General features: G+C 39.5%; 1 protein-coding gene across 2 annotated transcripts in view; it reads left to right on the top strand.

The window, feature by feature from the left end:
- usp13 (ubiquitin specific peptidase 13) overlaps positions 1 to 25,135 on the top strand; it is a 95,335-nt gene that overhangs the window by 40,988 nt on the left and 29,212 nt on the right. For both annotated transcript variants that reach the window (XM_034179896.1, XM_034179895.1), the window contains exons 6-15: positions 601 to 785; positions 2,349 to 2,446; positions 2,564 to 2,754; positions 4,650 to 4,721; positions 4,953 to 5,058; positions 8,230 to 8,355; positions 11,528 to 11,681; positions 14,674 to 14,848; positions 14,977 to 15,065; positions 22,528 to 22,650. In XM_034179896.1, the coding sequence (XP_034035787.1) occupies positions 601 to 785; positions 2,349 to 2,446; positions 2,564 to 2,754; positions 4,650 to 4,721; positions 4,953 to 5,058; positions 8,230 to 8,355; positions 11,528 to 11,681; positions 14,674 to 14,848; positions 14,977 to 15,065; positions 22,528 to 22,650 (1,319 nt within the window). The remainder of the gene's footprint in view (positions 1 to 600; positions 786 to 2,348; positions 2,447 to 2,563; positions 2,755 to 4,649; positions 4,722 to 4,952; positions 5,059 to 8,229; positions 8,356 to 11,527; positions 11,682 to 14,673; positions 14,849 to 14,976; positions 15,066 to 22,527; positions 22,651 to 25,135) is intronic.

The following is a 25,135-nucleotide window of genomic DNA, read 5'->3' as shown; positions in this document are numbered from 1 at the left end:
CAGATAAGAGAATATTTAGAGCGGAATCCTGCAAATGGTTATAAAAGCATCAAATTCAGCAGAAATAGTCCTCAGACAATCCTCTTTTGAAAAAAACCGATTGGCCACTTGAATTTTCAGTTGGCGTTCAGGTAGAGGTCAATTGAAGAATTACACAGGAGTCAAAATTAAAAGATGCTCCAATCATATTGAAACTTATGCCACATTATTTGCCAAAAAGGTATGGTTTGGACGGTCTGTAACTGAATTATATGGAGTTATGGGATTAAAAACAGCAATCTGGTTGCAATCTGAAACCTCATTGCAAGATGTCACTGAAAACTCCATAATATTCCTTTTTAATTACATTTTCTTAATGAGGTTAATATTGTTTTGTCAGTGTCACTTTATTAATGGCTATATGATGAAGAGGCCCTTAAAATAATTTGAATTTGGAGACAAACTCTCGCCAATCATTCTCCACTCAGTCTGTCTTTCGTTTTGTATTCATGGATTACAGTCCTAATGTGAATCTAGTCACTTTCAGTCCAGTTTTTGAGCCTTATTATTATTATTATTATTATTATGAATAATAATAATATTATGTCTCTTTGCTTCCAGTGGCTGGAAGTGTCAGAAGTGTGAGTTGAGGGAGAACTTGTGGCTGAACCTTACAGACGGAGCAGTGCTCTGTGGGAAATGGTTCTTTGATGGCAGCGGCGGTAATGGACATGCATTGGAGCACTACAGAGAGACCAACTTTCCCCTGGCTGTCAAACTGGATACCATCACCCCAGATGGAACAGGTCTGGAGAGAATCTACCAGACTATCATACTAAACATTAGTTTATCCTTATATGAAAAATGTGCAATACTTATATTTTCCAAACTTTTTTGTTTTTGAAATTTACAGTAGTTAATGTTGAGACATACTTTATGTAAAACTATATAATCAGTGCAGTTCAGTGCAGTAAGCCTTGTAATAAAATCTCATTTTGGAGAAGCTTGTTGTTTTCACACTTTGTCAGAGGTGTTGATTAAATCTTATAGCTATTTCTTAAAATGCCATTATATCGAGAGGTGCTTCAATTATTTTGCTGTCTTTGTTTAATTACAAAAAAAAACTGTTTGGGTGCAGTAGATCAGAAAGTTTTATGTAAATAACTGATTAATGCTGTTTACACCGTCTGTGGCTTTATTTGTTACATTTATGATGTGTAGTAGGATGTCCTGCCTGACCTGAGCTTGTATGTGATGAATTGTTATGGTAGATTTGCTGCAGTCGGTCAGTTATAACATGCAAAACTGCAGTTTTGCTGTCAGTGAGATGGACAGAGTGTTTAATTGAAAGTCATAACAGCATTGTAGCATTTTGCATAATGTTATGCAGATACTAGAAGCTCTGGTGTTCAGTGGTGCTTAAAAAGTCTACTTGAGTTGACACCACATGACACTACATGGCTGGATACCATTAAAAAAATACCAGTACCAGCACTGATAACATGGTTCTATACCAGGTCCTGAATTTTGTTTAAAAATCGGTGTGAAAAAAGAAGGAAATTTACAGTAGAGCCCTTTGCATTATTTTTCATCGCAATGGCATATTCAAAGCAGTTTCATAACAATATATATGAAATGTTTTGACCGTTATGTATGAGAACCTTGGCATTTTTCCACTCATCATAAAAAAACAACATAAAATAACACGTATTTGCCACAACTTGAACATCCATTAACATAATATCAATAAATGCCATTGTAACAGTGGGCATTGATCTGAGAACTGATTTCTGGACCAGTTGAATCACTGCAGTATCATAGTTAACAACATGCACATGTGATCAACCCCCCCCCCGGTTTCCCTTTATGTATTTATGACATGTTCATGTGACGCTGCATTAACCAGCCAATCACCAGTATTCTTAGATTTTGGTACTAGGATGCATCCTTGTTTATGTTGACTTGCAGATTCTGAGATTTATGACTTGGGTATTGAAATTTGCTCTCCAATGACGAGGGATTTTTTTGATACTCATTAGTAATGGAGTATTTCGATTGGTTACAACAAATGTATTGAAATTCAATACTCAGTCCTTGTGACAGCTTCATTTCTCTTCGTAATATCACACAGGTTTTGCTCTCCATTATTCCCCACTCTTAAAGGCAAACAACACCCAGTTTGTCTTTGTCTCTGCATCAGGTAGAAAATTTTTAAAACTGCCACCGTTACAACCGGTGGTGGTGTAACTTTCTGCCATCCCCTCACTGAAAACAAGGGAAAATCCAATTTACCATCTGCCAAATACAGCCAACATGTGAATGCAGCATAACTGATTTTTTTTTTTTTATCCCCTCTCCTACACCATCAGATGTTTATTCATTTGAGGAGGAAGAAGCTGCATTGGACCCTCTAATATCAGAACATTTAGCACACTTTGGGATCGACATGCTGCAGATGCACAAAAAGGTACGTTGTCTTTGTTTTGCAGAGATGGTTTTCGTCCATATCTGAAGTGCATCAGGCTGAAGTAAAGAACTGATGCTTCCTACAGTAAAATAGTACACACCTTATCTCCTTATTCAGACAGAAAACGGACACCATACAGATAATAATGCCCAACTGCGGGCCACTGAGTGGGAAGTGATCCAGGAGTCGGGTATGAAGCTGAAGGCGGTGTATGGTTCTGGTTACACGGGCATCAAAAACCTGGGCAACAGCTGCTACCTCAGCACAGTAATTCAGGTCCTCTTCAGCATCCCGGACTTCCAGAGGATGTGAGTATCTTGTCTTTTTCATAGATGAGGTGTGAGAAGTGGTGGCGGGGCAGGGGGGATGTAATATCTGTGATTTGTGTCAGCACAATGGTCTATCAAATTCAAAGAAGAAATATAAGTGTACAGTACCAGTCAAAGGTTTGATCACAACAGATTGAAAGTATTTTGATTCTAAATTAAAGTACATGTTGAAATGTAGTTCCATGTGATTGCTTTTAATCACTGTAAGTAATGAAACTGACATAGAAGTAAGATCTGTAGTTTTTGTGTTATCCTCCACTTGTACTGATATGGATTCTGTGCTTTATACATTCTGTGTACATGCTGGACTTCCCAAAATAAATCATGTCAAAATGAAATATTTACAAATGAAGATTTTTTTTTTTATTTATTTATTTTTTTTTTTTATGTCTCTCTCTTTGGGTTTCTCCATTTTTGCCCACGGTCACCATAGTAGATCCGGTGTCCCAGTTTATCTCCCCACCCTGGATATCGGGGTGGGTGTGGGGTAGTTGTCACGATATACTATACTATTACACTGGTATGGATCTGCATGTTGAAGGGCTGGAAGCACACATTAAAGTGCAGACATGACTGAATGTAATGAACAAATCAATAAAGATTAGGTTACTTCCATCCAAAGTTGGGTGAACACTGTAGGAATTATGGTACTTTTGCTGCTTGGTCCTCCCATTTTATTCATTCTTTAATTTTCTGCTGCTTATCCGGGTCTGGGTTGTGGTGGCAAATCCCAAGCAGCTCATCCCTATCCTCAGCCACATCCTCCAACTCTGGGGAATCCCAAGGTGTTCCCTCCAGCATGTCTTGGGTTGTCCCCAAGTTATCCTCCCAGTTGGCTCTGCCAGGAAGACATCACTAGGGAGATGACCAGGGGATATCCTCACCAGATGCCGGAACCACCTCAGCTGCCTCCTTTTGATGTGAACAAGCACAGGCTCTACTCAGTCTCTCCTGAATAGTCGAGCTCTCAGTAATGTCATGCAGTCCCTGAGTGTAAGCCGAGTGTAAGGAGTACGAATCTCATTTCTGGCGCTTGGATTCGCATCCTTGTTCTTTTGGTCATTAGCCACAGTTCATGACCATAGGTGAGGATAGGAGCATAAATCGACTGGTGAATTGAGTCTCGCCTTGTGGCGCAGTGCTTTCTTCACCGTGACACTCTGGTACAGCATCCGCAACACATCAGATTTAAACCCAATCCATCTCTTAATCTCCAACTTACCCCAACTTTTGAACAAGACCCTGAGACACTTAAACCTATACACTTGGGGTACTGTCTTTCCCTTGACCCAGAGGGGACAATCCTCCCTTTTCCAGCAGAGAATAATGGTCTCTAATTTGCTGGTGGTTGGTACTGTTGCCTCACAGCAGGAAGTTCCTGGGATGGCTTCCCACCTGGTCCTTTCTGCGTAGAGTTTGCATGATCTCCCTGTGTCTGCCCACCTCAGTGTCAACTGGGTGTCATAGAAACAAATTCCACTAATGTGTCCAATCATACAGACACTTTAGAAATACATTGTATTTGATGTGGACACAGTGTAAGCACGACTTTGTCTTGCCATCAAATCAGTCTCTGCAGTTAATATTGAACATTTTCATGAAATACTGATTGTTTTGTCAATCCCTGGTCTTGGCTATTAGCGGTTATTCTTGCTAATCTATGAATTAGTCTTCATCTGTACTGTTTGTAACATGGATATATATGCAGCAAACTATAGTATTTATAGCTCATTTAGAAAACTGTGGAATTGAATTGTGCAATACGGTTACCAGGATAAGATATCTTATTACCAGCTTGTGTTATTACTTGATTTGTATATTTGTTTGAAGTTCTATTGTCTTCATCTGAACCCAGAATGTTTGCTGATCTTCAGGTATGTGGGCAACCTTCAAAGGATATTTGACTTTTCACCCCTCGACCCAACACAGGATTTTGCTACACAAATGTAAGTGGTTCCAGTGTTACTTAAAGCAGTGCAATGATATGACAAATGTCTTTGAAGGTGACGTATTTGTATTAACAAATCTGCTGCTTGGCAAGATGGTGTGTTTAATGTCTGAGGTGGTGTTCAGCATCCATCAAAGGATGCTGGACAACATTACTGTGCCCAATAAAGTGGAACTCAGGACAAAGAATGACTGTGTTCTGATGTGTGTTCTTCTGTTGTGTCCGGCAGGGCTAAACTGGGACACGGCTTGCTCTCAGGCCAGTACTCCAAACCACCCATGAAATCTGAGCTCATTGAACAGGTGATGAAAGAAGAATACAAGGTATTAAACTGGGTATGTTCAGCTCGGCTTGGGTTGTCGAGACAGAGCTACAGCCTGACGGTTTGCAGTTTTCATTTTTTCCATGCAAAGTTGTCTTATGATGTTGTTGGGCTTCTGTACGTTTTTGTATTACAGCTACAGAGGAGTTTATTGAAACAGTAGGATGTTATGTTTGTTATATGCTGTAATTTTTCCTTTAATCTGAAAATAGCTGCTGGCTGAAATCCCAAATGTACAACTCACATTGTGTTGGAACAAAACTCCAGGCAGTGGTTTAATACTTACTGTGCTTTTAAATGTGCCACATTGCTGCTTTTTGTCACAACTGGCAGCTGCACCTCTTATACCCTAGTTTACTTTGTTTAATTGTTTGTTTTCTTGACAGATTTCTTGATTTCTTCAAGATTTTTGCTTGACTAATTTGAATGCACATTGTATTTTCAGCCAAATAATAAACTAAGCGGCTTAGTGGTTAGCACTGTTGCCTCACAGCAAGAGGGTCATGGGATCGAATCCCACCTGTGGCCTTTCTGTGTGGAGTTTGCATGTTCTCCACATGTTTGCGTGGGTTCTCTCCGGGTGCTCTGGCTTCCTCCCACACCCAAAAACATGCGTGTTAGGTGGATTGGAAACTTTAAATTGGGTCTCCTTTGTAAAAAAGATCTTGATCTCAATGGGACTAACCTGGTTAAATAAAGGTTAAATTTAAACAACTCAAAAAAGAGAGGAAATCATATTGATTTATTAAAAACTAAGAAATCACGTGTACGTAAATATTCACACCGTTTGCACAATACTTTGTTGATGCACCTTTGGCAGCAATTACAGCCTCAAGTCTTCTTGAATATGATGCTGCAAGCTTGGCACACCTATCTTTGTTTTGCCCATTCCTGTTTGCAGCGCCTCTCAAGCTCCATCACGTTGGATGGGGAGGGTTGGTGCACAGCCATTTTCAGATCTCTCCAGAGATGTTCAGTCGGATTCAGGTCTGGGCTCCGGCTGGGCCACTCAAGGACATTCGCAGAATTGTCCTGAAGCCACTCCTTTAATATCTTGGCTGTGTGCTTAGGGTCATTGTCCTGCTGAAAGATGAACTGTCGCCTCAATCTGAGGTCAAGAGCGCTCTGGAGCAGGTTTTCATCCAAGATCTCCCTGTACACTGCTGCAATAATCTTTCCCTCAATCCTGACTAGTCTCCCAGTTCCTGCCCCTGAAAACTGTTTCTGTACTCTTCCCAAGATTTGTGCCTTGAGACAATCCTGTCTGAGGTCTAGACAATTCCTTTGACTTCCTGCTTGGTTTGTGCTCTGACATGCACTGTCAACTGTGCGAACGTATATGTAGACAGGTGTGTGTCTTTGCAAATCATCTTCAATCAACTGAATTTACCTCAGGTGTACTCCAATAAAGCTGTAGAAACATCTCAAGGATGATCAGTGGAAACAGGATGCGCTTGAGCTCAATTTTGAGCTTCATGGCAAAGGCTGTGAATACATATGTACATGTGAGGTTTTTTCATAAATTTGCAAAAATCTCAAAAATAAAACCTTTTTCATATTGTTATTATGGGGTATTGTCTGTAGAATGTTGAAGAAAAAAAAGAAATTCATTTTGGAATAAGGCTATAACATAAAATATGGAAAAATTGAAGCGCTGTGAATACTTTCCGGATGCACCGTACCATTCATAACAATCTGTTCATTATTGTATAATTACCTACAACAAGGAATTCATGTGTTTTTTGTAAGTTTTGAATGACCCTTCATAACTGCATGGGAGTGGTGCCCCATATGGAGGCTGCCATATTGCACCACCATAGCCCAAAAGACATATTTACTGTGCCTTTTGCATTTTTCAGTACAGCCTGAAGACTGGAGAAAAAAACACGGCAAACTAGTGGTTGCTCCACTATGCAATATTTCTTATCATAGCAGCAGACAAAAAAGCAAAAAATGTGAAAGGAAACATAATTGTACCCAGCAATGACATAATGCAGTTTGCAACCTCCCCACTAGATGATGCTAAATCCTGGACATTGTAGCTTTAAGTCTACCTCACTTGTAATTAATTGATAGAGCAGAACGATGATCCTACATTGGCTCCATATGTGAGGGATCAGGTTTGGACACATTGAGAGCTATGTGGGGTGTTGCATGGGATGATACAGAATAGATGTTGTGTATTGCTCAGGTTGTACTTTCCATCCCAGCTCCCTGGGATTATTAAATATGCTTTCAAGTTCACCCTCCTGTTCAAAGTTGGATGGACACTTTTTTCTCACCTGAGGTTATGGCCTCAGATGATGGAGCCTGGTGCTGGAACAGTTTGTAGCACTGCAAAAACAAGCATTCAGATAACATACTATTGACACCAAATTTCATGATCATCCACACATAAAGTCTTGAGATATCTTGTCTACAGATGAACAGACGGTCTGGGCTGAAAACACTGGGGTCTGTGGACTTGCCGGTGTGTCCACATAAGTGTTTCTTTATGTTTCAGTGCTCATATGTTTTAGGAGATTATGTCGGAGAGGCAACCTGAAGGAAACTGGAGACTGTAAGGTGGCAGCAGAGAAGAGTATAGGGAAACAGCATCAGATGATGTTTTGTATGGTGACTGGAGGGGAAGAAGAGAAAGAGAGTGGGAGGCGAAATTTCAGGAGGAGATGAGACAGGCTCTGGATAGAAACGAAGTTGGACAATTGGACAATTCCTGCAGAGGTCAGGAAGGCGATAGCCAGGAATGTACTGAGTGTGACAACTGGACAGAATAAAACAACAAGGAGACTTGGTGGTGGAATGAAGATGTTCAGGAAAGTATAAGGAAGAAAAGGTTGGCAAAAATGAGTTGTGACAGACTGACAGATGAAGAAAGCAGATAGGAGTAAAAATGCCCTTGTAGGCTGCTTTTAGGACAAACTTGATGTAGACTGTCTATAGGTTATTATTTAAAAAAATCTTTTAAAATAAAATTGCTGAGGTCAGAATAACTTCACACGTCGTACTCTGAAGTCAGAATGGGTCTTAGAGAAATTTCATCTGGAGGAAACCTTTACACAATGTTATCTGGAGAAGCTATGCAGTGTCATATTTATTGATCTGCTCTCAAGTGTAACAGTTTCTTCTGAGGTAGGTGATTGTTCATTTCCAGTCAGCAAGATGTCCAATCTTCTCATTCCAGCACCAGCAGAAGGGCGTGTCTCCTCGGATGTTGAAGGCCCTGGTCAGCAGGGGGCACCCGGAGTTTTCCTCAAACAGGCAACAAGATGCCCATGAGTTCTTCCTGCACGTCATCAACCTGGTGGAGGTGAGAAAATGTGACCTCTGAATAAGCTAAAGTATTCCAAATTCAACAAGAGCAGGATGCTGTTACTGGTTTGGGTGATGGTTTGGTATCCACATTAGCATGATGAGAATACTGAAGGAGGACTCCCCTAGGAATAAATTGGCACATGTCATAGTGGTAAATAGATAAAAGAATATTTGCATCTTTATATACTTGTTTAGACCACAAACATTATGGCATTGAGAAATGCTGAAAAAGTGACGATCCATGTAATCGTATTTACAGAAAATGTCCTGACTGAATTCATAATACTTTCAGAAAATGACTGATTTATGTATGACCCCTGACACACAGGAAGGGGACTTGGAATGGAAGGGGAGCAGTTGTTTTTGGCTCAACATAACCCTTGTTTTCTTCATATGTTGGTACACAGAGGGAGCTCAGACTTTCTCAACCAGATTATATACTCAACAAAAATATAAACGCAACACTTTTGGTTTTGCTCCCATTTTGTATGAGATGAACTCAAAGATCTAAAACTTTTTCCACATACACAATATCACCATTTCCCTCAAATATTGTTCACAAACCAGTCTAAATCTGTGATAGTGAGCACTTCTCCTTTGCTGAGATAATCCATCCCACCTCACAGGTGTGCCATACCAAGATGCTGATTAGACACCATGATTAGTGCACAGGTGTGCCTTAGACTGTCCACAATAAAAGGCCACTCTGAAAGGTGCAGTTTTGTTTTATTGGGGGGGGATACCAGTCAGTATCTGGTGTGACCACCATTTGCCTCATGCACTGCAACACATCTCCTTCGCATAGAGTTGAAGAGAACACCTCTCCAACGTGTCAAATGCCAGCGAATGTGAGCATTTGCCCACACAAGTCGGTTACGACGACGAACTGGAGTCAGGTCGAGACCCCCATGAGGACGACGAGCATGCAGAAGAGCTTCCCTGAGACGGTTTCTGACAGTTTGTGCAGAAATTCTTTGGTTATGCAAACCGATTGTTTCAGCAGCTGTCCGAGTGGCTGGTCTCAGACAATCTTGGAGGTGAACATGCTGGATGTGAAGGTCCTGGGCTAGTGTGGTTACACGTGGTCTGCGGTTGTGAGGCTGGTTGGATGTACTGCCAAATTCTCTGAAACGCCTTTGGAGACGGCTTATGGTAGAGAAATGAACATTCAATACACGAGGAACAGCTCTGGTTGACATTCCTGCTGTCAGCATGCCAATTGCACGCTCCCTCAAATCTTGCGACATCTGTGGCATTGTGCTGTGTGATAAAACTGCACCATTCAGAGTGGCCTTTTATTGTGGACAGTCTAAGGCACACCTGTGCACTAATCATGGTGTCTAATCAGCATCTTGGTATGGCACACCTGTGAGGTGGGATGGATTATCTCAGCAAAGGAGAAGTGCTCACTATCACAGATGTAGACTGGTTTGTGAACAATATTTGAGGGAAATGGTGATATTGTGTATGTGGAAAAAGTTTTAGATCTTTGAGTTCATCTCATACAAAATGGGAGCAAAACCAAAAGTGTTGCGTTTATATTTTTGTTGAGTATATTTAGCTTGCCGGTATCTGTTACATGTTGAGGTCTGATAATACTTTATGCTCTGTTTGAGCCGCGGTGGACATGATCCGACATTGTGTCTTGCCTTGTGTTGTGTAGATTAGCAAAAAGATATTGCCAAGATTAAGTTACTTTCTTCATATCTCCAATAATGTATGGAAAATGTCTGGTGTCATCCAGTGTATGAATTTGGTTTCTTCAAAAATAAACTCCTCCTTCCTTAGTATATTTTACTGACCTCTTCAGCTGTTTGTAATCCAAGTACTGAAGTCATCAGGGCATAGACTGAACCAGATTAAAGCCACCACCATCAGCAACATCAGCCTACATATTTACCCAGTGAAGTGAAACAAGTCTATTTCTGTCACCGCTTAGAATAGCAGGGCTGAGTGTTTGCCACTCAAAGTGGTGCCATCTTCAAACACTGCAAACTTTACAGTTGATAAGCAGGGATAGCACAGCGTGCAATGATCTGTTCCAAAATAGACAGAATAAAGACCTGGAATTTGGATTCTTTTTTTTAGGTCATGTCAGGTCTGGAAGCATGCACTGGTGTCATGCTTTTCCGCGTCCTCCATACTTTTGAAATGCTCTGGGTCCTGCATGGCAACCACCAAGGCAGACAAATTGTCCATTAGCACATTTCAAAAGTAGCCATTTGTCTGCTCAAGGCAGGTGAAACATTGGTGTTTTCATGTGCTTTTCCACTTGCTGAGGTTCTCAGCTCTGAGGCATCTGGTCATTCAGTTGTGCCTAGAGAAATGGCCAAAATGTCATAGCTGATGTTGTCTCATAATGCAAGTACTAGGTCTCCTGTGAGTCTCCATCAGTTTAATGCAAAGTCATTCTGGAGGTACGCAAAGATTCTCTGAAAGTCCCTAGTAGCAAAGGCATCTAGCCATTACCTTAGGTTACTGATTTCCATCCAGGACCCTAAACACCTGGATCGTCTTTCTCCTGTAAAGGTATCTACATCACCAAATACTACTGTCAGGGCACTTCGATGCAAATAATAATACTGTCAGGATTAATTGGCTTCCTGCCTGTTTCCTTTCTGTTGTTTGTTCTTGTGGGATTCAAGGATCATTTAAATCCTGGTCACTCTGATGTCAATGGGCAATCTGTCATGTTCTTTAATTGTATATAAATATTTTCACCTGCAAGAAACCTGTGTATACGTGTCCCATATCTAGCTTCTATTTCCTGCTAAATCTGATAGCCAAGAAGTAGGCTTTGAGATGGTTGTCATGGTAGCTGAGGAAAATATTTCGAGACATATGTTTTTGAAATCTTGGTGTAATTTCAGTAAAAAACACCGAACAGATTAAGACAAATGATGGTTCATTTCAGACTTCATGACTATTATAATTAAGAGGTAATATTAATGGTTGTCATTGATTTTCCGTTTGCAAGATAAAAGGAAGTGTTTTCATGAAGAGTGACTCATGAGTTTTGAGGGGCCACAGTCTCTGTGCTTGACATCATCAAGCAATGAACAGTCTTGACCACCTCACTAATAATATATAACTTTTTACTAACACATTAGTATCATGCTCGTGTTACATATGTGCATAACTGTATGTAACCAATGTTTTCCCTTCAGAGGAACAGTGCTGGCTCTGAGAATCCAAGTGACATCTTCCGTTTCCTGGTGGAGGAACGTATTCAGTGCTGTCAGACAAGGCGGGTGCGCTACACTCAACGAGTGGACTACGGCATCCAGCTGCCAGCCCCCTTTGAGGCAGCAACCAATCGGGGTAAAGCAACACTTCAATATTGCATTTACCTTTTATCATACCTGATATTATATCATTCATTGTTAGTAATTTTGTGGGCAGTGTCATGGCCAAGTTGTAAGTGCGTTTGCTTCCAACAGAAGGTTCACAGTTCAAGACCAGTTTTACCCATTCTCCAGTAATGTGGAGTTGCATCAAGAAAAGCATCTGGCATAAAACTTGTGCCAAATCAACATGCAAATCCATATCAAATGTGCTGTGGTGACCCCAAACCAAAAAAAGGGAGAAGCTGACACCGCATCATTTAATGTTGATAATTTGATGCATTTAAACATCATCCTGTTTTTGACACATTATGATTGTTCAATTTAATCACAGTTAAAATGCGGTACTAGTAAGGTGATGGTGTTTGTGGGCTGTGGCAACACAAGCAACCACTGTTGGTCTTGTCAGCAATGATCTTATTGGACTGTAGTTCTACAAAACCTTTAACATGTCACTTTGCAGATGATACTGTGTTCTTTCTGTAATCAATGGATAAATTAATTTATCAGTTGGATCAATTAATAGCAGCATTTGAGAACTTTTGCAGAGTCTTAGTGTCTGGATGGGTAATTGTCCTAGATCATTACTAATATCCTGGGTTTAAATGACTTCTTGGACTCGGCCATCAGAACTGATTGGATACAGTGGGTTAAATAAGTATTGAACACATCACCATTTTTCTCAGTAAATATATTTCTAAAGGTGCCATTGACATGAAATTTTCACCGGATGTCAGTGCGTACATACATACATACATGCAAAGAAACCAAAATAAATAAGTACATAAATTAAGTTATGTGTAGTAAAATGGAATGACACAGGGGAAAGTATTGAACACACTTACTGAAATTTATTTAATATTTTGTACAAAAGCCTTTGTTCGTAATGACGGCTTCAAAATGCATCCTGTGTGGAGAAACTAGTCATGTATTGCTCAGGTGTGATTTTGGCACATTCTTCTGCACAAACAGTCTTCAAATCTTGAAGGTTCTGTGGAGCTCTTCTATGAACTTTGATCTTTAGTTCTTTCCATACATTTTCTATTGGAATCAAGTTAGGTGATTGGCTGGGCCATTCTAGCAGCTTTATTTTCATTCTCTGAAACCAATTGAGAGTTTCCTTGGCTGTGAGTTTTGGCTTATTGTCTTGCTGAAATGTTCAACATCCTTTCATCTTCATCATCCTGGTAGATGGCAGCAGATTTTTATGACGAATGTCTGAAAAACAGCCCCACACTATGATGTTCCTACCTTCAAACGTCACTGTTGGTGTGGCGTTTTTGGGGTGATGTGCAGTGCCATTTGACCACCAAGCATGGTGTGTATCATGGCATCCAAAGAGCTCAATTTTGGTCTCATCTGACCACACTATGTTCTTCCAATATTTCACTGGCTTGTCTAAATGTTGTGCAATGAGCTTCAATGTGCTTTTTCTTCAGCATTGGAGTCTTGGTAAGCATGCATACAGGCCATGGCAGTTCAGTGCAATATGTATTGTTTTCTTGGAAACAATTGTACCTGCTAATTCCAGGTCTTTCTGAAGATCTCCACAATGGTCCCTGCCTCTTGGACAACTCTTCTGATAATTATTTTCAAGAGGCACTTGATTGTGGCCAGTTTATGGTAAAATGATGATCTTTCCACTTCCAGGTTATGGCCCCAACAGCACTCACTGGAACGTTCAGAAGTCTAGAAATCCTTCTGTAACCAATGCCATCAGTATGTTTTACAACAATAAGGTTGCGAAGATCGTGAGAGAGCTCTTTGCTTTTACCCAAAATGAGATGCTTCTTGTGTGACACCTTGGTAATGGAACACCCTTTTCATAGGCCATCAGTTGGAACTGAACAAGCTGATATTAATTTTTACCCAGAAAAGGCAGGATTGCTTTCTAATTACTGATATATTTCAGCTGGTGTCTTGGCTTTCTGTGTCTTTTTGCACCTCCCTATATACTGGTATTCAGTGTCTTTTCCCTGTGTCATTTCACATTATTGCACATAACCTAATTTATTGGCAGGTTGATTTCTTTGTATGTGTGGATTACTTGGGTTGTTACTGACATCTGATGAAAATTTCATGTCAATGGCACTTTTAGATTTACTTTACTTTTTACTATTTACTTATTACTATTTTCCTGTTTTTCCTATTTACTTTACTTTTAGATTTACTTTTATTTACTGAAAAATGGTGACATGTTCAATACTTATTTTACCCGCTGTAGATTCACTTACCTTGACAGTGACATTCATGTCTCTAGATCCTTGGCATGTGAGATTGTCCCAGGACAGAAATGTTTGGTGATGCCGATATCTTTACATGAGAATGAAGGTCCAAGTCTTTAGTGTCCTGGTGCTTCTTGTGCTTCTGTGTGGTTGTGTTACTTGGATGCTAAACGGGGACTGAAGGCTATTACTGGATGTTTTTTGTACCAGGTCTCTTTTGAGACTCTTTGAGTACTACTTGAATGACTTTCTATGAAAAGAGCTGTTACTTGCAGAGACTGAGGTGAATGTCACTTGGGTTGTGAGGGAATGTCAGCTACAACATTTTGGCCATGTAGTGGATTTCTCTCTGCATGATCCAGCATGTAGATGCCTCACTGTTGAGGACACCATTGGCTGGAGAAGGCCAAGGAACACCCATGTGTCACCTGGCTGTGGGAGATAGATGTTTGTTACTTTTTTGAGATGTATGGATGGACCAATTGCCTACCTGGTTAGCTGCCATCCGGGGCGCATAGTGGTTCCATTCAATGGTGACCGTGTAGACACGTCACCAGCACATGCTCCCAGATCTTAATGGGAACTTTTTCCACAGCTTTGTGTTTTTAATACTTTGACATCACTTCAAAACTACAGTCAACACTCAATTCAATTCAGTGTTTGCCTATAGATTATTTGATGCTAGAAAAGAATAACTCTGATAAGGAAGATAAAGTTCCTTGAACTTGTCTTTCTTTCTTCTAGAGGAGCTGCTGGCATATGAGGCTAAACGGAAGGATGCAGAGGAGAACATGCGTGCAGCTCCCGAGCCGGTGAGAGCACGGATCCCTTTCACTGCCTGCCTGCAGGCGTTTACTGAGCCAGAAAATGTCCCTGACTTCTGGAGCTCAGCACTGCAAGCCAAGTCAGCTGGAGTCAAGTAGGTCTGATTTACCTGCTCATGCCCACTTGGACAGTTTTACAGTAATCTACACCTGCAAGATTTTGTCACTGTACACTTTAGGATGAAGAGTAATGGCATTTTTAATATTTTTGTTTTCTCTGCAGAACTTCCCGGTTTTCATCCTTCCCAGAGTATCTGGTTGTGCAGATCAAGAAATTCACATTTGGGGTTGACTGGGTTCCAAAGAAATTAGGTAATAGAGTTTTTAGTATGAAATCCACATTATGGAGATGAATTGTAATTAAGGCAGTCACTAAAAAGTTCTACGATATCTTTTATTTGTCACCACTCATGTGGTGACTGCATTATTTTAGTGGTTTTATATTGGCTATCAGTATCCAGCAGAGGGTGCCATATAACTTCTATTTTTATCAAGCACAGTTGTTAGTTATCTCATATGACAGTGATGCTGACTTTGATAAGAGGTTAATTCATATAGTGCTTTGTTACTACATGCATACACGCAATTTAAGATACACGACTGCATTTACTGCCTTTTAACAGAATCTTTCAAATTGTTCAGTGTACCAGAATGAGCTTTATATTTTAAGCTGTATTAAATATGAAGTGCTCAACTAAAATATGGCACAACAGAAATGTTAAAACTGTATCATCTGTTAAGACAAAATTACAATAGTTCCACTCAGCCAGAGTGGCAACTGATGATCATGTTTGTTGCCCACCATTGTTTGATATTTTATTTGTACTGTATTTTCGTAGTAATTTAATATCTAAAATAACTGCCACATTGGGTGTACAGTCAGTACATTCTGAGTATCAATCCCAAATGTGGAAAAATGAGGAAGAAAGAAGACGGAAGGATGTACACCATACATTTTGTCAAATCCACATTGGGTACACAAGCAGTGCATTCGGCATGCCAGTCCCAATCCTGGATAAATGAGTAAAGTTGCTTCGAGGAGGACAACCGACATGAATTTGGCCAAACTAAACATGCACATCAGAAATCAAACTTCCATATCAGATCAGTTGAGGCTTTGGTTAACAACAACCTCTACTACTGTTGCCGAACAGGACACCAGTGGAAATTGGGCTACTGTTGAGCAAAGTAGAAAAGGCAGAGAATGTCTCCAGAAGTGGTGGAGAGAAGAAGTTAGAAGCGTGGAAGTGAGAGCTGGGACTTAGAATTTTGGCAGTATGAGTAATAAAGGGAGAGAGAGTTGATTGATATGAAGGAGAGGAGAAAGGCAGACATACTGTGTATACAAGAGACCAAGATGAAGGAAAGTAAGGCCAAGAGCATTGGAGGTGGGTTCAAACTGTTGTATCATGGTGAGGATGGAAGGACAAATGTGTTCATTCTAAAGGCTGTGTCACACTATGACTGACAGAGCAAAAGGATTACTTACATACAGAGGTGGGACGAAGTCACCATTAAATCACTCTCAAGTCATGAATCAGCAAGTCTCAAGTCATAATGACAGCCAATTGTTTGCAAGCTGACTTGATACTTTCAGATTGATGACTTGACAGTGACTGTCCCACCTCTGGTTACATATTTAAATGTTTTGTCCGTTGGAAAATTTGTCAGTGTCCTGTGGAGTTATGGTGCTAATGGACAGATGATGTCACATTTCCATGGACATCTACACTAAGCAGAAGTATTTTCCCGGTTTACAGACAAATATGCTGCATTTGAGCATAGTTTGGCTGTCTGAAAGCTTGATGTCATGTTTCTTCACTCAGACAACTCTGCTGCATCTCCTCACAGAGTGAGAGAGAGAGAGAGCAGGACAGACAGAAAGGGAGAGAGCGGGAGAGACAGACAGAAAGATAGCGCTGTCTATTTCTTCAAGACAGGGAGCTGTGCTTACTGTATTAGTCCTTTCTCTGCTAATGCTGGACCTTTCCCCAGTCAGAAGGTCAGACTGAACTGTCAGATAGCGGCAGGAAAAATAAAAGAGGCAGAGGATAAAACAACAAACTTTTAGGCAGCCTGATCTCCGCTCAAAGTTTTGAACATGCACAAACCTTGCTGACAAGGAACTCATTATGCGGATGGGGAAAGAATTTTTGTCAGACAAAAACAAGCAGAAACTTATAGAATCAGATATAGATGGTGATTTGTAGGATGGGTTTGAAGGTGAAGAAGAGGAAGAGAATCAGAGCTCAACAAAGGATTAGTTGGTGGAAACTAAAGGAGGAAGACTCATGAGAAATTCAATTAGGATGTGCGACCAGCACTGGTTGGAAGTGAAGTGATTTTGGACAACTGGAAAAGTACTGCAGATGTTGTGAGGGTGACAGCTAGGCATCGTGTGAGACAAAGGAAGGAAGACAAGGAGACATGGTGATGGAATGGGTCCTCAGTGCTACAGTTTGTGGAGAAATTGATAATTGACGAGAAGCTAATTGAAGATGGGACGGATCTACAAATACAACGTGCACACCGCTCACTCGCATCAAAGCCGAACCCCAGTGCACCGCCTAGATCCATAGTGGTCAATTTTCTCCAGTTCAAGGTAAAAAACAATCCTCAAACAAGTTTGGCAAAAGAAAATCTTATTTGGCGGAAAGACTTTGTCGTTTGACCATGATTATACCTCAGACATGGTGCAGCGCCGCAAAGCCTATAAATGTTAAATCTGTTTTGAAAGAGAAGGGCATTCGCTTCCAGATGCCTTTTACGCATATGCGTATTCACTGGGAGAGCAGTTCGCAGATCTATAACAGCGCCAATGAGGCCGAGGAGGATTTGCGCAACAGGGGTTTCCCCGTCAGATACGCAAGTGAGGATGACTCCAGTGGCTCTACAGCGATAGCGCTACAAGGACTCGACCAGACAGTGCAATGGCAACGTGTCCAACATCGCGGATCTGCAGCTCAGCGTGCATGAGAGCGCCTGCAGGAATTTCATCGTAATAATGCCACTTGATTTAATCGGCCAAATGAGAGGACGCTGCCTGGGAGAATGAACACTATAGGCACAAACTATAGTTTAAAATAAGGTTTGATCAAGAACTGTATGCATAATATTTTATTAAGAATTGTTTGATTATTATCATCTATAAATCTGATTAGCCCAGCTGGGGGGGAGCTATAGTACCTGAGGTAGAACAAGTGGTAAGCTTTTGGGAGGGCAGCCACTAGTTCTGGGAGGGGGCCCTCTCTTTCAGGGGGGCTTTCCCCCTCACCTGGTAAAGGGTTGGGGAGGGTTTTGGTGTACCCCACCTTGGGAGTCCTTGTTGTTTATTTTAGGTTTGGTTCTTTTTTGATTTTTGTTAAATGGTTTTTGCTCTTAGAGAAGTGTTGTTTTTTGTTTGGGAGGTTTATCCATTATCATAATGAATGGGCTTCAGCATGATACAGAGTCAACAGTTGAGATTTATTACATTGAATGTCAATGGACTAGGTAATCCAGTAAAGAGGTCCCGGGTCATGACTAAGCTAAAAAAAAAGATAATGTGCACATTATTTATTTGCAAGAAACGCACTTGTCAGCCCAGGAGCATGATAAACTTAACTTAAGTTTGGATACAATAATGTGTTTTACAGCTCACATGCTGAGAGTCATAAGAGAGGGGTAGTGACACTTATCTCTAAATTTGTGAAATTCAAAGAACATAAGGTAATAAGAAATGACCAGGGAAGGTATGTCATAGTAAAGGGTATAATAGAAAATACAACTCTAACTTTGATAAATATCTATGCACCCCCTGATAGTGATGGATCCTTTTATAAAATGCTGTTTGATGTTGTTACAGTGGAGGCAGAGGGGATATGTGTTTGTGCTGGAGACTGGAACGCAGTTCTAGATTTAAAATGGGACTCTACTAGTAAGAATAGAAATAAGAAAAACCTAACAAGAATACTTAATACAACTTTGAAGGAAATTGGCATGGTGGATGTGTGGAGACTTTTTCACCCGTCAGAGAAAGATTACACCCATTACTCGGTGCCTCACTCTGTTTACTCAAGGATAGATTATTTTCTAATGAAAAAGGAGGACTACTATAGAGTATTAGAATGTAGAATTGGAGTTGCAGATGTGTCAGACCATAATTCAGTTTATTTAACTATTCAATTAGACAAGAGGCAGAAAAATACTGTATGGAGACTTAATGTTGGACTATTGAACAATGAATCAGTTACCGAATATATCAAGCAAGAAATAAAACTATTTATTGAACAGAATGATGATGGCCAAGTTGACCCTTCAATAGTATGGGATATGCTCAAGGCAGTATTGCGTAGAAAAATCATAGCCAAGACAACATACATAAAGAGAATTAGAACGGAACAATATCTAAAACTAACAAATGACTTGAAAGACCAAGAACACAAATTGAAATTAAAGAAAGATCAAGAGACACAAAATAAAATGCAAAAGTTGAAATCAGAGCTTGTAAATTTTTTAGATCAGGAAATAGAGAAAAAAAGTAGATATTTCAATCAGACATATTATGAACTTGGCCCAAAGTCAACCAAATTACTTGCCCGTAGATTACGTAAACAACAAGCTGACGCTGCAATCCTTAAAATAAGAGATCCAATTTCACAGAAATTAGAGACAAATCCCAAGGAGATAGAAAAAACTTTTTATAAATACTATAGCACGTTGTATTCACAAGAGGGTGCCCCTGACAAGGAATCAGCTCAAATGTTTTTAGATCAGCTAGACCTTCCTTACATTGGAGAAATACAAAATAAAAAACTCAAAAGTGAAATTACCATGAAAGAATTAGATAAAGCATTAAGTAGTTTAAAAACAGGTAAGGCTCCAGGTAGTGACGGCTTCCCCACAGAGTGGTATAGGGTATTCGGGGAGGACCTGAAGCCACTCCTTCTTAGAGCCCTCAACTATGTTCACAAGGAGGGTAGAACACCACCATCATGGAGGGAGGCAATTATAACTCTAATCCCTAAAGAGAACAAAGATACAGAAAATTATGCTAGTTACAGGCCAATATCAATTTTAAATGTTGACTAGAAATTGTACACATCCATTATTACCAAGAGAATTAATACATTTATTGCAGACATAATAGATGAGGACCAGACTGGCTTTATAACAGGGAGGCAAAATCATGACAGTATTAGAAGAACCCTCCATATACTACATAACATTACAAAATCAAACTTGAAAGCAGCCCTAATCAGCTTCGACGCTGAGAAGGCGTTTGACCGAGTGGATTGGGATTTCTTATATTTGACGTTAGATAAGTTTGGTTTCACTGAAGATTCAATTAGGTGTATAAGGGCAATTTATCAAAAACCAAAAGCAAGATTAAAGATGAATGGTTCATTGACAGAGCGTTTTCAGTTGAGTACAGGAACTCGACAAGGGTGTTGTTTGAGTCCCACCTTATTCGCTCTATACATCGAACCGCTGGCCCAGGCAATACGGCAATGTGTTGACCTGAAGGGAGTTGAGATAGGTGGAAGAGAGCAAAAAAATTGGACTGTTCGCGGATGATATTTTGTTGTATCTTGAAGATAATATCTCATTTCCTAGACTAATGGATCTATTACAAGAATTTAATATATATGCAGGATATAAGATAAATGTCTCAAAAACTCAAATTTTACTCTTTAATCATACCCCCTCTGCCGCACTGTCGAGTAAATATTGTATCAAGTGGGATGCAGAAAAAATTAAATATCTTGGTGTGTTTTTGACCAAGGATCCATCACTATTGTACGAGGAAAATTATAATGTAGTTAATCAAAATTTGATAGCAGATATTGAAAGATGGTCCACGTACCCATTAGACTTCACTAGTAGGATAAATACAATAAAAATGAACCTTCTGCCAAGATTATTTATTTCAAGCACTTCCTGTTGATGTACCGTCTAAGCAATTCTCAGAGTGGGATAAGATGATATCCAGATTTATTTGGAGTGGGAATAGAGCCAGAATCAGATATTCAACATTACAGTTACCTAAAGATAAAGGAGGTATGGCCCTTCCTAATTTGAAACTGTATTTTTATGCTGCACAGCTCCGTTACCTCTGTTGCTGGTGTGACCCTAATTATTTTGCTAGATGGAAAGAGGTAGAGACATGTATTCCTGGGCAACAGGTACAGACTTACTTGGGCGAGGACGGTATACCCGATGCTTTAAAAAAAATGATCTTAATCCAGTGACTAAATATGCATTGGATATTTGGTTCAAGTTGGCGAGACAATTTAAATTGAATGAAGAAAGGAAAATTCTAAAATGGATAGCCTTTGATAAAGACTTTAAGCCGGGTATGCTTGACTCAACATTTAAGAGCTGGAGCTATAAAGGCCTCACTGCCTTTTATACAGTGGTGAAGAATACTGAGATGAGGAGTTTCCAGGAATTGAAGGATAAATTTGGACTTAGCAATCAGGATTTCTTTCGATATTTGCAGCTCAGAGAATATTACAATAAGGACATAAAATTCAACGGGAGTGACAAAACTAATGCTGTCTTGGATCTGTTGCTGGCATCATATGATTCAAAAACTCAAAAAATTATTTCCCGATTATATGTTAGCCTAATGGTCAACCATAAATACTCTACTATCTATGTCAAAAATAAATGGGAAAAAGAGATGCTTATCACAATCTCTGATGAAGAATGGCTTCAAATATGTAAATTGGCTCAGTCCTCAACCTGTTCACTTAAGTGGCGGGAATTTAACTGGAAAAATTTATTCACTTTTTTACCACTCCATCAATAAAGAGTAAACAACTAACAATGCCGCAGGTCTGTTGGAGGCAATGTGGGGCGGATGATGCCAACCATACTCATGTTTTTTGGAGTTGCCCAAAAATTACACAGTTTTGGAACACTGTATGATTGACCTTAAACAAAATTTTGAAATACCCTATTCCCATGACAGGTACAATTTTGTATCTGGGTAGCATAATGAAGGTGGTTAGAACAGATGATCATTACCTGATTAAAATACTCCTGACAGCTACTAGAAAAGCAATAACCAGGAAATAGCTCAAGCTTGAACCTCCCACCTACAACCAATGGACTGAGATTGTACAAGAAATATTCACAATGGAAAAGATGACACACACTCTGAGACTCAAGGAAGCAGTATTTAAAGATAAGTGGGATAAATGGATTACCTACAAAGGAACACAGACAGACACTGAATAGATCTTATGCTGATGTATCATTTGTTACCTCCCTCTGTTTACATTGTTCTTATTGTTTGTTTGTTCAGGCACTGGCCTTGTTTCTGTTCTTTTAAATTGTGCAAAAATTAATAAAATTTTAAGTGAGAAAAAAAAATTAGGCTTGGTGGAGAGGATGACATTAGACAGGAGTACAAGGAGATGCGGCATAAGGTCTAAAAAGGCTACATGCATACATAAACATCACAAATTTGATCATGGATTAATTGTTTGCCAATATTTTTTTCTTCTTTTATTGATCAGTTAATTGCTAAATTATTTTAACTCTTCAGTGAAGACTGGATAAAAGCATGAAGATTTGCATGATCATTGTGCTCAATGCAAAGGATAGAAGTTTGAGGAGGAGTGGCTGAGGAGTAAAGCAGTCTCCTGATACAAGTCTGATATCCAGTGGCAGGAAATTCATCCATAACACCTTTTAAGTAAAAGGAATGAAGTTATACTTCCAAATTTTGTGAATTTTTTTTCTTTTGCTGACTTTTTCTGTTTTATCTCCACACATTCCTGTGTAGATTTGGCCATAGATGTTCCAGACTTTTTGGATTTGAACCGGCTGCGAGCCACAGGGCTGCAGGCGGGTGAAGAGGAGCTGCCGGACCTCATGCCTCCCATTGTGCTTCCTGAAGACAGCAGAGGTATGGGTGAAAACATACATTAACTTCCCACCAACATGTTGTAGGGAAAGAATTCCTGTGGTTGCTTTACATATCAACAAATCATGGTTTTCTAATTTCATTGATACAGCAACTTTTTCATGGATGTCCTGTCCATAATGTTTTCACCCCTCTTTGTCTGTTTGTGAACAGCCTGTAGTGCATAATTTTTCATATATCGTTATGAAATTTTTACTGAAGATTCATATCCTGATAGGCAAGAACTGATTCACTTTTCAAGGTCATAGGTCAAAGATGAAAGTCAGGAAAAATCTTGGAAAATTAGAAAAATCCATATCCTTGAACAGTGAACAAATTTTCAAAAATTCAAAACTCTGTCAAAAAATCGAATTTCTTTCATATTTGAGAGCATTATGTAGGATGGTATCTTTTATCGACTGACAACGTTTGATCTGGATCTGATCCAGATTACAGATTTTTGTGGCCATTTAAATTAAATTTTGAAACCACATTTAATGCATATTTTACATTATATCTTAATCAGATGTGCAAAATCACACTCGTATTTTGAAAGTGAGGTGCAGACTGGCGCTCACTATCGCCTGACAAAGCTTGATTAAGATATGATTTGGACTGTGGCTTTTGTGAACATTTGTATCCAATATTAAAAAAAGCCAATTTGGTGTACATTTTGCATTATGTCTCAATCAACAGTGCCTCAATCACTCTCATTTGTGACAATGAGGTGCAAACTGGCACTCTCAATGAATGGGCTTTTGATATGTTGTGGGTTTAGCAGAATTTGCACATCTATATATTAATAGCCAAGTGGCCTCTGTATGCATGAGTTCGTGTGTATGCTTTGATCACTGTGAAACTGGCGAGCGTGACATTTGCCGTTTGATATGCTTATGCATTTTGGGGCAAGGATGAATGCCGTGAAAACAGAAAGTTGATAGGAGTAATATTTTTGGAGAAATTAGGGATATTAGCTAACTACAGTGAACAGTGGATGTTGATAATTAAATTCTGGACTCACACGCCATTCCAGCAGGGGTCAGTAAATCATCTATGTATTAAATGTAAAGCGGCGTCTGTATACGTGTATGCGTGTGTGCGTGATTTTATTTAGTAAGTTCAGTGTACAGTAGTGTTCAGAATAATAGTAGTGCTACGTGACTAAAAAAAATTAATCCAGGTTTCGAGTATATTTCTTATTGTTACATGGGAAACAAGGTACCAGTAGATTCTCACAAATCCAACAAGACCAAGCATTCATGATATGCACACTTTTAAGGCTATAAAATTGGGCTATTAGTAAAAAAAAAAAAAAAAAAAAAAGTGGAAAAGGGGGAGTTCACAATAATAGTAGCATCTGCTGTTGACACTACAAACTCAAAACTATTATGTTCAAACTGCTTTTTTAGCAATCCTGTGAATCACTAAACTAGTATTTAATTGTATAACCACAGTTTTTCATGATTTTTTCACATCTGCAAGACATTAATTTTGTTGGTTTCGAACCAACAAAATCTTTTTTCTCGTTTACTAGTGTGCTTGGGGTCATCAATGGGTGTTTCAACCCCCATTGAAACACCCATTTCAAGGGCATGTCCTCTTCAGCATAAGGCAACATGACCTCTTCAAGTATTTTGACATATGCAAACTGATCCATGATACCTGGTATGCGATATACAGGCCCAACACCATAGTAGAAGAAACATGCCCATATCATGATGTTTGCGCCACCATGCTTCACTGTCTTCACTGTGAACTGTGGCTTGAATTCAGAGTTTGGGGGTTGTCTCACAAACTGTCTGCGGCCCTTGAACCCAAAAAGAACAATTTTACTCTCATCAGTCCACAAAATATTTCTCCATTTCTCTTTAGGCCAGTTGATGTGTTTTTTGGGAAATTGTAACCTCTTCTGCACATCTTTTATTTAACAGAGGGACTTTGCGCGGGATTCTTGCAAATAAATTAGCTTCACACAGGCGTCTTCTAACTGTCACAGCACTTACAAGTAACTCCAGACTGTCTTTGATCATCCTGGAGCTGATCAATGGGTGATCCTTTGCCATTCTCATTATTCTTCTATCCATTTTGATGGTTGTTTTCCGTTTTCTTCCATGCGTCTCTTTTTTTTTTGTCTATTTTAAAGCATTGGAGATCATTGTAGATGAACACCCTATAAGGTTTTGCACCTGCGTATAGGTTTTCCCCTCTCCAATCAACTTTTTAATCAAACTACGCTATTCTTCTGAACAATGTCTTGAACGTCCCATTTTCCTCAGGCTTTCAAAGAGAAAAGCATGTTCAACAGGTGCTGGCTTCATCCTTACATAGGGGACACCTGATTCACACCTGTTTGTTCCACAAAATTGACAAACTCACTGACTAAATGCCAAAATACAATAAAATGCAATACAATAATAATAAGTAATAATACAATAAAATGATAGTAATAATACTAATAGTGTGTGTGTGTATGATAACAAGAACCCAA

Source organism: Thalassophryne amazonica, chromosome 10 (genome assembly GCF_902500255.1).
Source record: "Thalassophryne amazonica chromosome 10, fThaAma1.1, whole genome shotgun sequence".
NCBI classification, from domain to species: Eukaryota; Metazoa; Chordata; class Actinopteri; order Batrachoidiformes; family Batrachoididae; genus Thalassophryne; species Thalassophryne amazonica.
Note: the sequence above shows the minus strand (reverse complement) of the source record. Positions and strands in the feature narration are given on the sequence as shown.